At 40.3% G+C, this 13806-nt stretch overlaps 1 protein-coding gene across 4 annotated transcripts; it reads left to right on the top strand.

The window, feature by feature from the left end:
• Nucleotides 1-926: 926 nt before the first annotated feature.
• On the top strand, nt 927-13414 carry LOC110531777 (uncharacterized). 4 transcript variants are annotated; one of them, XM_021615183.3, is made up of 12 exons: nt 933-1344; nt 4260-4370; nt 4513-4596; nt 4964-5074; nt 5221-5295; nt 5824-5844; nt 8657-8701; nt 8965-9006; nt 9474-9575; nt 9690-9714; nt 9852-9922; nt 11525-13414. In XM_021615183.3, the coding sequence occupies exons 1-12, from the start codon at nt 1281-1283 to the stop codon at nt 11536-11538; spliced, it is 765 nt and encodes a 254-aa protein (XP_021470858.3). In that variant the 5' UTR covers nt 933-1280; the 3' UTR covers nt 11539-13414. The 4 variants fall into 4 exon arrangements, with proteins under 4 accessions (XP_021470860.3, XP_090039994.1, XP_021470858.3 ...); XM_021615184.3 differs by having other exon boundaries at nt 950-1344; nt 9852-9919; XM_021615185.3 differs by lacking the exon at nt 5824-5844 and having other exon boundaries at nt 927-1344.
• Nucleotides 13415-13806: the final 392 nt, after the last annotated feature.

Genomic DNA, 13806 nt, shown 5'->3' with positions numbered 1-13806 from the left:
GGACACTCAGTCCATTATATTTATTTATCAAACAGTATTGACTTTATTTCCATTGCAATTATATTTTGTTATATGATTACATAATACATCTAATAATTGGGTTTACAGTGTATTGTTTTAAACAAGGGCGTAAAACATTTTTTTGCCCTCATTATAAGCTGGTACATCCTCATATACAACGACTTAGGGAAGATTTACAGAGAACTGTAAATTAAAGTGTTGCCAATATACCATCATTTGTGCAACCAACAAATTGCTCAGAATTGAGGCATGGTAGGAGATCAATGCTGATCCTAGAGGTCAGAGAGGGCGCAAGACTGGCCTGATTACTGATGGAAGGGCTGATTAAAACTTATCATCCCACCACCCTCCCTGCAGCAATGCAAATGCAGATCTGTAGCTCGAGAAGATATCTGAGGAACTCACATTAATCACCAATGGGTATGGCTCACAGTTAACTGTTCATTAAAATAAACTGTAACAAAGATGATGGGGTGTGCCTTTCACCAGTTTGGTGCCAAGTCCTTGCAAATGGTCCTAGCTATATTAAAAGAGTCAAACGAGAGTTGCAACTGACCACTATATTGGTTTTATTGAGCACGGTTCACATAAGAAGTGTAACAATTATTTGTCACCTTGAATGAGTTCCTTTGAAAATGTGGGTTTTTCAAGGGTATGCTGAAGAGCTGAACATGCAGTTCAGTTTGAGGCAAAACTATTTTCCTGAAAGCCCATTCTGAACTGATAGGCCTTACAGGTGTTGGAAAATTTGGAAATTACAACCTTTAGAAGCCTTCTAAAACTCAAATACACTACACGTTTGCATTTCCTGCTTTGCAGGAAAATCCTCAGCAACAAAAGAGTGATCAAATTAAGATCCTACATCTGTACATGTTGTTTTGGGTCATACACAGCCCAGCCTAGTCTGAGACACTTACTAGATTCCTTCACACCGGTCACGCCACGCCTGCAACGCGCGGGCAGGAAAAAATAAGTGACAGGAGTTGGCGTTGAAGTACAAACACACCTTAGGGGCCAAGTTCCATTCCAAGCTGGGACACGTGAAAGACTTCTCCCACTGGCCGAAGCAGCCTCCCCATACCCTCTGACCTCAAGGGAAGCTGGTCTACTTCCTCCCATTTTTTTGTATCAAAGAAAGTGCCAATAAGCAGCAATCGGCAAGAATGTGAACAACTTTTCCAGTGGTTGATAGCAGTGGCTCACACAGCTCCGCAGATCCCTAAAAAGGACCCAGGACGGGAGCGCTCAGTAGAACCAACATGAAGACCTTTAGGATTGCTCTTCTTATCCTCCTCCTAACCCCGCTCAAGCTCCTCACTACAGGTAAGCCTACATGGATATTTAGATCTGCTTTTGGGAGTAAAAAATTACTACAAACATACTTGGATAGGAGATCGTATGTTTTTTTTATTCAGTCAGTAATGGATTTAAAAAGTTGTAGTCGGGAAAAATGTATACTTCAAATATAGACAACATGACTTACCAGTAGTTGAAGTTTATTGTGTTTTATGTTATTTTGTCTTGATCATTGTTTTAATTGGCTGTAGTATTTACTTACCATCTTAACCAGACTTGGTTTGCAACAAAAAATCTTGTATATCGACATTTGGATCACAAATTATGTTATAGTATGACATGAAACACAGTATGTCTGGGAGTTGTTCTAACAGACAGGCTCACATGTTGAACATTTCTCCAGGGATGTCCTGTGATGCCTAAGTGGGTTTTTTCCTTTGCCCTGGCCTGAGATAAGAGCAGCGTTGTTTTTTATTGTCGTTGATGTGAATCTTGTGTAGTGTTCCCAAAATAATGTATATTATCCTGGTCAGCCTCATGTGGAGGAAGGTACAGCCACAAACCTTGATAAGGTGCAATTAACATTTATAAAGTAGTATACAATTTCTGAACACTTTGTGTTAAGTTGCGTCAAGTGTTGCCAGGATAACTCTGAAACCTCCCCGTGGTGCAAGTCACCCAAGAGGGACACATGGCCATGAATGTTGACAGCGAGACCAACCAAAGCTATTGGCAGGACCTAAATTATTCCTATTTTAGTAAAGGTCTATTGAAAGACAAAATGCACACCTAAAATAGTCTTTATTCGGTGTGTATGAGGAACCCTGTTCATCACCTTGTGTTCACTTTACACCTTTATTTCAAGTCGACTTTATTTCATCTAGGATCTATTTCAAGTCTACTTTATTTCATCTAGGATCTATTTCAAGTCGACTTTATTTCATCTAGGATCTATTTCAAGTCGACTTTATTTAATCTAGGATCTATTTCAAGTCTACTTAATTTCATCTAGGATCTATTTCAAGTCTACTTAATTTCATCTAGGATCTATTTCAAGTCTACTTTATTTCATCTAGGATCTATTTCAAGTCGACTTTATTTCATCTAGGATCTATTTCAAGTCGACTTTATTTCATCTAGGATCTATTTCAAGTCTACTTAATTTCATCTAGGATCTATTTCAAGTCTACTTTATTTCATCTAGGATCTATTTCAAGTCTACTTTATTTAATCTAGGATCTATTTCAAGTCGACTTTATTTAAAGTCGACTTATGATCAACTTTGCCATCTTTGGCGATCTATTCGAGGGACGTAATGCATTGGACAACACGGGTAACAAAGACAAAACATCTAGGAATAAAACCATGTCCAGGCCCAAGACAAATTAAAGTGGTTACTTGGGCTGGTGGAAAAAAAAGAGGAAGTCTCCAGATTGTTTGTTTTGATTGGATCATGGGCACGGATCCAAGAGGATCGTTAACTGCCATGTGCTGCCCAGAGAGGTGATTGGAACTGCAGATAGTCAGTGGGAACCAAACTGCCCCTTCTCTCACAGGGGGAAAGATTATTGTCCTGAGTCCCTTTCGAAGTGAAATGGTCCAATCGGCAGCAAATCTCCTTCCAGTATGAATCTAACATCTGCAAGAAACACCCAATCAAAGGTCACTGCAGTGCAAGCCTCTCTAGAGTGGCGAGAGAAATGGCAGTTTTCTCCCTTGCAAATATGTCCCACCATAATATATAGAAAACAAAATTGTTAAAGGGTGAAATGCAAGTGTATTTCGCCTACCATGTAGGCTTAGTGATTGCACTTTCCATTTGCCTGTATCATGGAAATAGATTATTACTGTTGCCATAAGGTACTTATTATGAAAGGGTGGGGGCAGGGGTGAATCTGCCACCACAGCCGACGAGGAGGGGTCTCTGTACAAGACAAAATGCAGCTATAGCAGAGGGAAAAGAGGCAAAAGCAGGGGTCAAAGTATTGGGTTATGTGCTCAAAAGTCAGTGTGAAACATCAGGCACGAAGACAGTTGAGCTGAAGCCCCTCTCTGACGGGGGAGAAGACAGGAAACCCTTCCTGGCCCTTTGGCTGTTCGAGCCAGTAGGGGCCAGGGGACAACAATACTCTGTCTGGGACAGGATGCAGCTTTTCACAGGTCTGGGCCTGAAGCAGAGGATATCCACCTCAAAGTGTCACAGACGGGATGGCTTTCTCAGGGGTGCATCGTCAAAATCGGCCTATTTAAAATTAAAATAAATAGAAAGACAGTGGTCTTTCAAACCATGCCAAACAGGAACAACACAATTGTCTAACCTTTGAATCTAAAAGGGACCAGTATCTCTGAGGAAATGTTTTAGCGACCAAGATAGAAATGGTGACTTTCGATCTGTCATAATGTCAGCTCTTTGGAGTGCTCTCACATCCTCTAGATTGCTTTAGGATTTAGAGCTGCACTTTACCGAGAATTAGTCTGCCGTTGAAGCTTATTGCTAAATGTGGTACAATTACAGGTTCTCTTAACAGGAAGTATTAGCAAACAATATATTACATTCAGCCTTGAAAACGTAAACAACTTACTAAATCATGAAGTAATTTTTTGCCTGTTTGTCGTTCGGTATGGTTATGGTGTTGCCACAGAAGTTAAGTATTGTTAAAAAAGATCAGAAGCACCAATAGCAGAACCAGCAGCAGGGCAACCTGATGGACTGCCATTGGACCAAGTTCCACGTAAGGTATATTATGAGGTTCTGAGGTAATATTTCAAGAGATGAACAATAGACAGACGCATAGACAGTGATAGCTTTTTTTTTAAAAAAGTTATCTGGTTGCATTTTTAATTCTAAGATTCTCTCATCACCGACGACTGCTGCTACTTTTTGATGATTTGCATCTTATTTTACCCTGCTGAGTTAGAATATCTTTGATCTGTCGTCATAGCAACTGAGACACCCAATACGAGTGTTCCTCCTCCCATCACATCTGTCCACACTCCCATTACATCTGTCCGTTTAACCGATGCTGCTGCCACCGCTGCTGAGACCACGCGCAGTAAGTAAAAGAAAACATATCAAAACATGGTTTCCGATTCAAAACGCTTTATTAATCTCTTGTTCAAATAACTGTCAAAACCTTAGGACATTGTAACCTTAGAATGAGAAACTCTGCTCTTAAGACTGATTTTCCATTCCAGAAACAGTAAATGCCACGGACAAACCAACAGCAACACCACCCCATCTCTCAGTGCAGTCCACATCTCCACATGCTAAGGATGATGGTATTTCATTTCAATTGCCCATCTGAAAAAAAAACCACTGACTACAGTCTGCTTTGTGAACTGTGTTTCTATGACTGAGGTCCTACACCCCAGGTCAGATGTGCTCACGTGTCAAATAAGCTCTACAGATGCATGGCTGTTGGAATAACCAAATGATAACCAGAATAACCAGAGGCTGACCATATATCAAGCATCTCAGAGTGCTGATTTAGGATTAGTCTTTGCCTTTTAGATCACAATGAATAAGGTTACATGAACAGAATCGGACCTGATCCTAGATCAGCACTCCTACTAAGATGATTGATACATACTGCCCCAGATCTTAAATGTTAGAAATGCTCTAAATGAGTGCATTCTTCCCCCTTAGCATGGGTAACAGACAAAGGGGCAACGACCCAGGCCACAACAACTGTTCCCACGAGTGACCCACTCCAAAATGTGACCACAGTTCAGGCTACATCAAAGACTCACCCACAAGGTAAGAGGAGGTTGCTAACCTCTCTCAAATTACAACAGCGATAAGATAGATGATCGCAAGCAAAGCATTGAGTTAAAGATACCTTCTTCTCTGTAAACGAGAAATAGCCTACTGATTACAGTAAAGTTAAAATGGTCATTCTTCAGTTATTCAGACAACCACAGAGAGACATGGTTTTCCTTCACCGGGATCCTTGACCACCTCCAGACCAGAAGAGAAAGGTACCGTTTCCTGTCAATCTGATTTATTTACTTATGTTCCATCAAATAACCCACTAAACCAATAACTTGGGACTGGATAAGACCGTAACTTGAAGGGGAATTTCAGGATTTTTACAACTCAACGTTAGATGGTTCCTTACCCTGGAAGTGGTCTATATGGGCCAGGAAGACTGTAATCCATGGTTGGGTTTTCTCTGAACAACCACTAAAAACTTCAGCAAACTCTCGCCACCGCTAGCTAACAATCAATGGAAGTGACTTAAGTATAATCATTCTAATAAATAAATATAAATAAATAAATATAGCCAGCTTGTGTAGATATTACATCATTTCGGATAGCCTTCATTTCTTAATTCAAACACTTGATGTATTTTTATTTTTTATTTGACCTTTATTTAACTAGGCAAGTCAGTTAAGAACAAATTATTATTTTCAATGACGGCCTAGGAACAGTGAGTTATACCTGCCTTGTTTAGGTATTGTCCTCATGACCCAATAACAATGGTTTGCCATTAATGTTTTCTTCAGTTTCAGGTGGTGGAATTACAGGTAAGTCTAAAGCACTATCACTGTCCCTCAATTAGGGTTGCAAAGTGAGGGTATATTACTGCAAATTTGGAAGTTTACAGGTAAACTACAAGAATTTGGGTAACTTTCAAGGATTTTATATAATTTATCACAAAACGTCTAGTGGCCCTTCTTGGGTACTTCAGATTATCATAGGTGTCTGTAATTATCTCTGGCCCTCTGTGCCCTTAAAACATTTTAAATAATCAAATAAGATTAACATTATCCTAAATATAAACCATCAACTTAATGAATACCATTGGTGTTTAATATGTGGGATTTGGCATGAAATATCCTTTATATATTTTTTTACACAATTATTTTTTTTGTCCTTTTTGTAAATGTTTTGGTGCCAAACTGTTGGCAGTTGTGAAAAAAGACAGTTGTTGGGACAGTTGCAGAGTTAATTGAAAATAATACCATTGCTGGTTAGATGTTTTTTTTAGGCTATTTTGTCTTGAAACATATGCTCTCTCTCTCTTTCTAGCTCCCTCTCTCTCTAGCTCCCTCTCTCTGTATCTCTCTCGCTCTCTCTCTCTCTAGCTCCCTCTCTCTCTCTCTCTCTCTAGCTCCTTCTCTCTCTCGCTCTCTAGCTCCCTCTCTCTCTCTCTAGCTCCCTCCCTCTCTCTAGCTCCCTCCCTCTCTCTAGCTCCCTCTTTCTCTCTAGCTCCCTCTCTCTAGCTCCCTCTCTCTCTCTCTAGCTCCCTCTCTCTCTCTCTAGCTCCCTCTCTCTCTCTCTCTAGTTCCCTCTCTCTCTCTCTCTCTAGTTCCCTCTCTCTCTCTCTCTCTAGCTCCCCCTCTCTCTCTAGCTCCCTCTCTCTCTAGCTCCCTCTCTCTCTCCCTCTCTCTCTAGCTCCCTCTCTCTCTCTCTCTAGCTCCCTCCCTCTCTCTAGCTCCCTCCCTCTCTCTAGCTCCCTCTTTCTCTCTAGCTCCCTCTCTCTCTCTCTCTAGCTCCCTCTCTCTCTCTCTAGCTCCCTCTCTCTCTCTAGTTCCCTCTCTCTCTCTCTAGTTCCCTCTCTCTCTCTCTCTAGCTCCCCCTCTCTCTCTAGCTCCCTCTATCTCTAGCTCCCTCTCTCCCCTCTCTCTAGCTCCTTCTTTCTCTCTAGCTCCCTTTCTCTCTCTCTCTAGCTCCCTCTCTCTCTCTAGCTCCCTCTCTCTCTCTAGTTCCCTCTCTCTCTCTCTCTAGTTCCCTCTCTCTCTCTCTTTCTAGCTCCCCCTCTCTCTCTAGCTCCCTCTCTCTCTAGCTCCCTCTCTCCCTCTCTCTCTAGCTCCCTCTTGAGCTCCCTCTCTCTCTCTCTCTCTCTGTCTTCCCTCCTGTCTCTCTCCCTCTTTCTCTTCCCTGATATCTATCTCTCTCTCTCTCTCTTCCCTGCTGTCTCTCTCTCTCTCTCTCTCTCTCTCCCTCTCTCTCTCTTCCCTGCTGTCTCTCTCTCTCTCTTCCCTGCTGTCTCTCTCTCTCTCTTCCCTGCTGTCTCTCTCTCTCTCTTCCCTGCTGTCTCCCTCTCTCTCTTCCCTGCTGTCTCTCTCTCTCTCTTCCCTGCTGTCTCCCTCTCTCTCTCTCCCTCTCTCTTCCCTGCTGTCTCTCTCTCCCTCTCTCTCTCTCTCCCTCTCTCTTCCCTGCTGTCTCTCTCTCTCTCTCCCTCTCTCTCTCTCTTCCCTGCTGTCTCTCTCTCCCTTTCTCTTCCCTGCTGTCTCTCTCTCTCTCTTCCCTGCTGTCTCTCTCTCTCTCTCTTCCCTGCTCTCTCTCTCTCCCTCTCTCTTCCCTGCTGTCTCTCTCTCTCTCTCTCTCTCTCTCTCTCTCTTCCCTGCTCTCTCTCTCTCCCTCTCTCTCTCTTACCTGCTCTCTCTCTCTCCCTCTCTCTCTCTTACCTGCTCTCTCTCTCTTCCCTGATCTCTCTCTCTCTCTCTATATATATATATATATATATATATATATATATATATATATATATATATATATATATATATATATATATATATATATATATAGTATTCATTATTGGCGAGATTCCCAAAGGCTGGAGCGTCGGCCTTCTCGCCCACTCCAATTTCGCTCCAGTAGTGCTAACTTAATGAGCTCAGGGCATGCCCTGCCCAGCATGCATTTGATGTCTACTTGTGTGCTGCTATAGCCCCTTGCTTTAGCTACTGTCATCTAGTATGCTAAATATTTTCATAAAGAAACTAATAAAACACAGGTGCTAAATCAAGAAAAGCTGTCATCAAGGCAAAGGGTGGTTACTTTGAAGAATCTAACAAATAAAATATATTTGGATTTGTTAAACACTTTTTTGGTTACTACATGATTCCATATGTATTATTTCATAGTGTGGATGTTTTCACTATTATTCTACAATGTAGAACATAGTAAAAAAAAATATTAAAACCATTGAATGAGTAGGTGTGTCCAAACTGTTGACTGGTACTGTATATATATATATATATATATATATATAGTATTCATTATTAGACCTGTGTCCATATTTTCCATGAATTTCTAGTGGATATGTTTCAAGAGAATAATGCCTATTTAATGGAAAAAAGCATCTAACCAACAATGGCATTATTTTCATTTGTAAGAAGGAATACTATATATCAATACAATTTATGAAAGATAAGTATAAATCATCAAAGTTACCATAGATTGCCAAAAATGAATTACCCAAATTACTGAATATTCTGGTAACTTTGGTAAATGACCAGTAGCTTTGCAACCCTACCCTCAATGCACTTATTTGTCCACTACCTGAAAATGAACAGGATGGTATAATGATAAAAATTACAATGTTTCCAGGTCAGGAAGGAGACAAGAACAATAGGAATGCGGGTCAAGATACCAGTAGGTCCTCTGCTACCATCATCTGTAAAGAAATGAACTCACACTGACACAAATTTACCTCGCACTGAAAAAAACACACACGGTCAGCAAAACAAACATAACATTTTAAATAGACACATTATCCAAATGACAAGTTCCAAATTATGGAACTAGCATCTCCTTCTGGTGGTTATTGAAAGTTCATAGAAGTTATCATATAATTTACTGCATAAATCACTCTACAGAGTATATTGAGTTTTACAGTATGTTATTTCTCTACTCAGGTCACCGGGCTGGAGATGAAGAACCAGAAACTCCTAAATCAAGTAATGTAGCAACTTTATGGACCCCTTTACCTCTACATCTATGTCAGGGGTAGGCAACCCTGTTCCTAGAGTGCTGCAGGTACTGCAGAATTTTGTTCCAACGAGACACCACACCTGACCAACTGGGCTAATTGATCAGTTCAATGATTGCCTAAATTCAAAACACCTGGTCTTCCAGGTCGGTTAAATCAAAAACATGAAGTGCCTGTGGCACTCCACGACCAGGGTTGCCTATTCCTGATCTATGTTCTACCAATAACACACCCACCAGAGGGTGCATACACTTCGCATTTGACTGGGTTGTTAGTGTGTGTGTGTGTGTGTGTGTGTGGTACAAAGTCATTAGTCAGGCCATGTTCAATTACAACTGTTGGAACAATTGTACTAATCCAACTTCTCATAGTATGTGAAAAACAACCGTTTTGTCTGCCACACTAAAGAAAGGTGTGCTTCCTCTTTGTCTCCAGATAAGAATATGCTGTGGATTCTTTTGCCAGTCCTGGGAGTTGTGGTGGCTGCTGTCATCGTCTTTTTCAAATTTAAAAGCATGAAGGTCCACGATCACACAGGTATTACTTAATTACTCAATTAGATGTGACTCTGCACAGCACTATGTCTACATACACAGAAGTCTATTGACATTACAAACTAAGTGTCACACACTTTTTTTCCCCCCTCAACAGAGGCAATTGATAATGGAACAGAAAAGTAAGTATAGTCTTTGGACTGTAGATGAAGATACAATTTAGACCGTACCCCATTTGAACAGTTCAAATATACCATCATCTTTTAAAGAAAAATACAATATTTTACTCCCAATATGCTCTGCTCTCTCCTCTTTGCAGTGCTTCTTTCCAGAGCAGGTCGGACAGCACCAAAGATGGTGTCATGCTTCTCGGGGTGAAGTCCTCAGGTGGTACGTTTAAACTGTTTACTTACTAGCAAGTTAGCATTGTCAATTGCTGTTATGGTCTTCTTCAGCATAGTGGTCCTCTTCAGCACAGTTCCTGCAACTATGGTGGATGCTTAACCAGACCAGTGCAGTTTGGCTCGGCTCAGTAGTGTGAAAAGATTCTACCAAGCAATTAGTCCAAGCAGTTCCCATGACTCCTACCCTTCAAGTAATTGGAAGACAAGGAGGAAAGCTTCAATCAAATGATCAAAGTTCAAGAGAAACACACAGACCAGTAGTCTTCTACTTAACTTTTCCAAGTTCTCTGTCCTTTCCCCCATCCCTTTACATTACATCTTTGTTTTATCTGGCGTGGACATGCAATTATTCCCGGCAAGCTGGGAGCTTTTAATATTACATTGTGCATGTTCAGTAAAGTGCCTGGGCTGGTGAGAGCAGGGGAAAGTGTTTCCTGTGATTTTCGCCCCTCCCTTGAAAGACCAGCAGGGGATGAAAGATACAGACTTCCTCACACAAACACATATTATTTTGGACAGCCCCTATTGTGTGGCTCCCTGGGTCAGCAAATGTCAATGTTTGCCGGTCAGACCCTGTGTGTAAAGTTCTTCTGCGATTGTGTGATCAAATTAAGATTCTACATCTGTAGGTCTACCCTCCAAATGGGAATTGGGCATAGCAATCTCCACCTTCCTCTCTTTTCACTGTTTTTATATATTTTAATTGTATTTCACCTTTATTTAACCAGGTAGGCCAGTTGAGAACACGTTCTCATTTACAACTGTGACCTGGCCAAGATAAAGCAAAGCAATGCAACAAAAAACAACAACACAGAGTTACACATGGGATAAACAAAAGTTCAGTCAATAACACAATAGAAAAATCTATATACAGTGTGTGCAAATGGAGTGTAATAAGAGCCTTGAGCTGTTGGCTGGTAGCTGAAGGGGGAAATGGTGTCAGCGGTCAGGAATTCTGCTGAGAGAGAAAGTGTTAGTTAGGGTTTTGGATAACTGACTGCTATTGTCACAATAAGCCTACACTTTATTACATCAAGTTGTTTTAAAGCTGTTTGGGAGATTTGGATGTTGCAGTCTCTGAGAGATTTATAATGAAATAAAATGGATAAGAGGATTCTTTGACTAAATCACTTTGGATAAAGACATCTGTCAAATGACCATGTGGGCTACTGTCATTTGTGCAACACAGTGCAATTAACCCCTTGGTCTCGGGCCATTGTCCCACTTTCAGCCGACACAGCCCAAACTCAGATATCTGGACAATAATACAATACTGACCTCTACTGTTCTATTGAGTAACCACAAAGTAAACACACCAGGGGTGATTTCAACAGGAGGCAACGTTATGTAACATTCAGATATAAATATGCTATGTAGAACAAGGAATAAGGAATCACGGCAGCTCTATTCATGGCATTTCTATGTGCAACGTTCGACAACGTTTGGCTACTGAAATTCCTGTTGTAATGGGAGGGATGTTAAAAGAGCGGTCTCATTTATACAACCACACCTCTCAAATACTGTATGATCCTGGGTTGGGGTTTTATAATACATAACCTGTTTGTTAATTTTGAACTCTCCCTTTCAGCTGCTGCAAGATAAAAGGGAGGGCGTCCCATTTGACAGTATATGACCAATAGCTCTCACAACCCGAAAAATGGTCAAGACCTTCAACTATCTAAAAATGCTGGACAATCAAATATGGCATATAAGAATCCCGAAAGCTAAGTGGGCACATTCTTATACTGTATAGTGTGGAAAGAAGATTGGTGTGGAGCATTGTAGGATATGGGACTCTTAACTGAACATGTTACAGAATGTGTTAAACATGTTAAATGTGTTGAACATGTTAAAGAATATTCACTAGGATACTGTATATCATTTTTAAAAATATGTACTTCACTGTTTTTTGTATTCTTAATTTGATGGTAATTTAGCCATGGAGGAACTGTGATCTCAATTTAATCAAGAGTATTGTAGTATTGTAGGATATGGGACTCTTAACTGAACATGTGTCTGTTAAAAAATATTCACTAGGATACTGTATATCATTTTTAAAAATATGTACTTCACTGTTTTTTGTATTCTTAATTTGATGGTAATTTAGCCAAGGAGGAACTGTGATCTCAATTTAATCAAGATCCAGACATTTCATTCAGGAAAACAATGCTAGATTTTGAATTAATGTGAATAAATGAACCCAAAAGCTCATTGTCTGGGTGCAAGAGGATTGTTTGTCTCATCCCTGTATTTAAGATACTGGTTTTGATTTTATATCACACAAACATGTATGAAATCCAAATGCACTGAACCTGAATTCAGCACACAATTCCTTGATTCAAACCAGTTAGTGACCAGTACACATTATTAAGTGTTTGTATGCTTCAAATCTGTTGTAATAAATTATTTAGCTTTCAGTGTAAATGCCAGGATTGTAAAGATTAGCTGCTTTTCAACCAGTTATTGTGTATATTAGAGCAAACAATAAGACTTCCCACTGGTCAAAGAAAATTTGAATTTCTCAAATAAAGAAGAACGTTATTTGACTGATCGGCATTGGTTGAATATTTGTTGTTTTGCACCTGTACATGCTCACGAAAGTTTGTTGATTTTGGATGTTGATTTTACCTGGCTACACACGGTATCTTTAATGTGCTGAATTATATAACACAACCATAGGAAAGGCTATCGAGAATAAACTATTCAGTATTGGAGAGCTGTAGCTCCGCCCACAGGTTATGTGGAGCAGAGCATGCTGGGCGATCTCCAGCTCTGAGGATAAGGAAGTAACTAGAGAAAAGTCAAGTCAATTAGTTCAAGCCATCTATTGTTTTTTCCTTTAGTTAGCATTATTTGTTTTACCAAGGCCAGCGTGTGTCCTTCAGAAATATGAGTACATATGTCTTACTCTTCATGTGTTAATGTTGTGGACGTACTCGCTGACAATTATGTAGTTTATCTTTGTTATGCTAATTTGCGTTTTTGCCACAAACTAGCAAATGCAAGCTTGCTTGTTTTTGTCATCTCATTTCGAACATTTGTGATTTGTATAGTATAATGTTCCCCAGTGCCGTGTTTATATGCCCTGTAACTATAAATACTGTATGTGTGAAGTATAGTTTATTTGGTTTTATTGTGGATTGTGTAGACATGCATTCAAGTTCATGCAGTTGTGTGAGGATGATGGTGCTGCTTTGTAGTGCTGGGTGGCTACACCCTTCTGATCTTTTAAGTCACAGCCTGTTTTGTCCTGTGCAGCACATAACCTATTGAAGCCATATTATTGTTTATAGCCAATGTAATTGGAGGATGTATTAAGCTTATACCTGCCATTTACTATTGTATTTACATTCCCCTTTTACTTTCACAACCAATCTTGGTTTGTCAATTGTCAAGCCATACCTTAAAGTGCCTTGCCCATACACTGTGCTGTGCCTGCTCTATGTGAATCAGCGTTATTAAACCACCTCAACTGAAATCCTACCTGTCTTTTTATTTTTTACTAGGCAAGTCCGTTAAGAACAAATTCTTATTTTCAATGACAGCCTAGGAACAGTTCAGTTCAGAACAGTTGTACCTTGTCAGCTCAGGGGTTTGAACTTTCAACCTTCCGGTTACTAGTCCAACGCTCTAACCACTAGGCTACCCTGTGCCCTTACAAGCACCTGGGAGAGAACATATTAAGTACTAAGAAAACTCTTAAGAATATATAGTCCAACAGGTCCTCCACTTAATTTTGGTCCATTCGAGACAGATCTTCAGTGCTTTCTTCCAGAGCAAGATGCAAGACTACTACGTGAGTGAAGCTTTCACACAGCCATCAGTTTGTCCGAAGCGTCAGACACAGCTACCACAGCATCTACAAAATTA

The sequence above is a fragment of the Oncorhynchus mykiss genome, chromosome 9 (assembly GCF_057628025.1).
Source record: "Oncorhynchus mykiss isolate SJ-2025 chromosome 9, ASM5762802v1, whole genome shotgun sequence".
Classification (NCBI taxonomy): domain Eukaryota; kingdom Metazoa; phylum Chordata; class Actinopteri; order Salmoniformes; family Salmonidae; genus Oncorhynchus; species Oncorhynchus mykiss.
This window is presented reverse-complemented; position numbering and strand designations above follow the sequence as displayed.

Coding starts and splice junctions, on each gene's coding strand:
- LOC110531777 (XM_021615183.3), top strand. CDS start 1,281: ATGAAGACCTTTAGGATTGCTCTTCTTATCCTCCTCCTAACCCCGCTC. Junction 1,345..4,259: donor GCTCAAGCTCCTCACTACAG/GTAAGCCTACAT, acceptor CTGTCGTCATAG/CAACTGAGACACCCAATACG. Junction 5,845..8,656: donor TTCAGGTGGTGGAATTACAG/GTAAGTCTAAAG, acceptor CAATGTTTCCAG/GTCAGGAAGGAGACAAGAAC.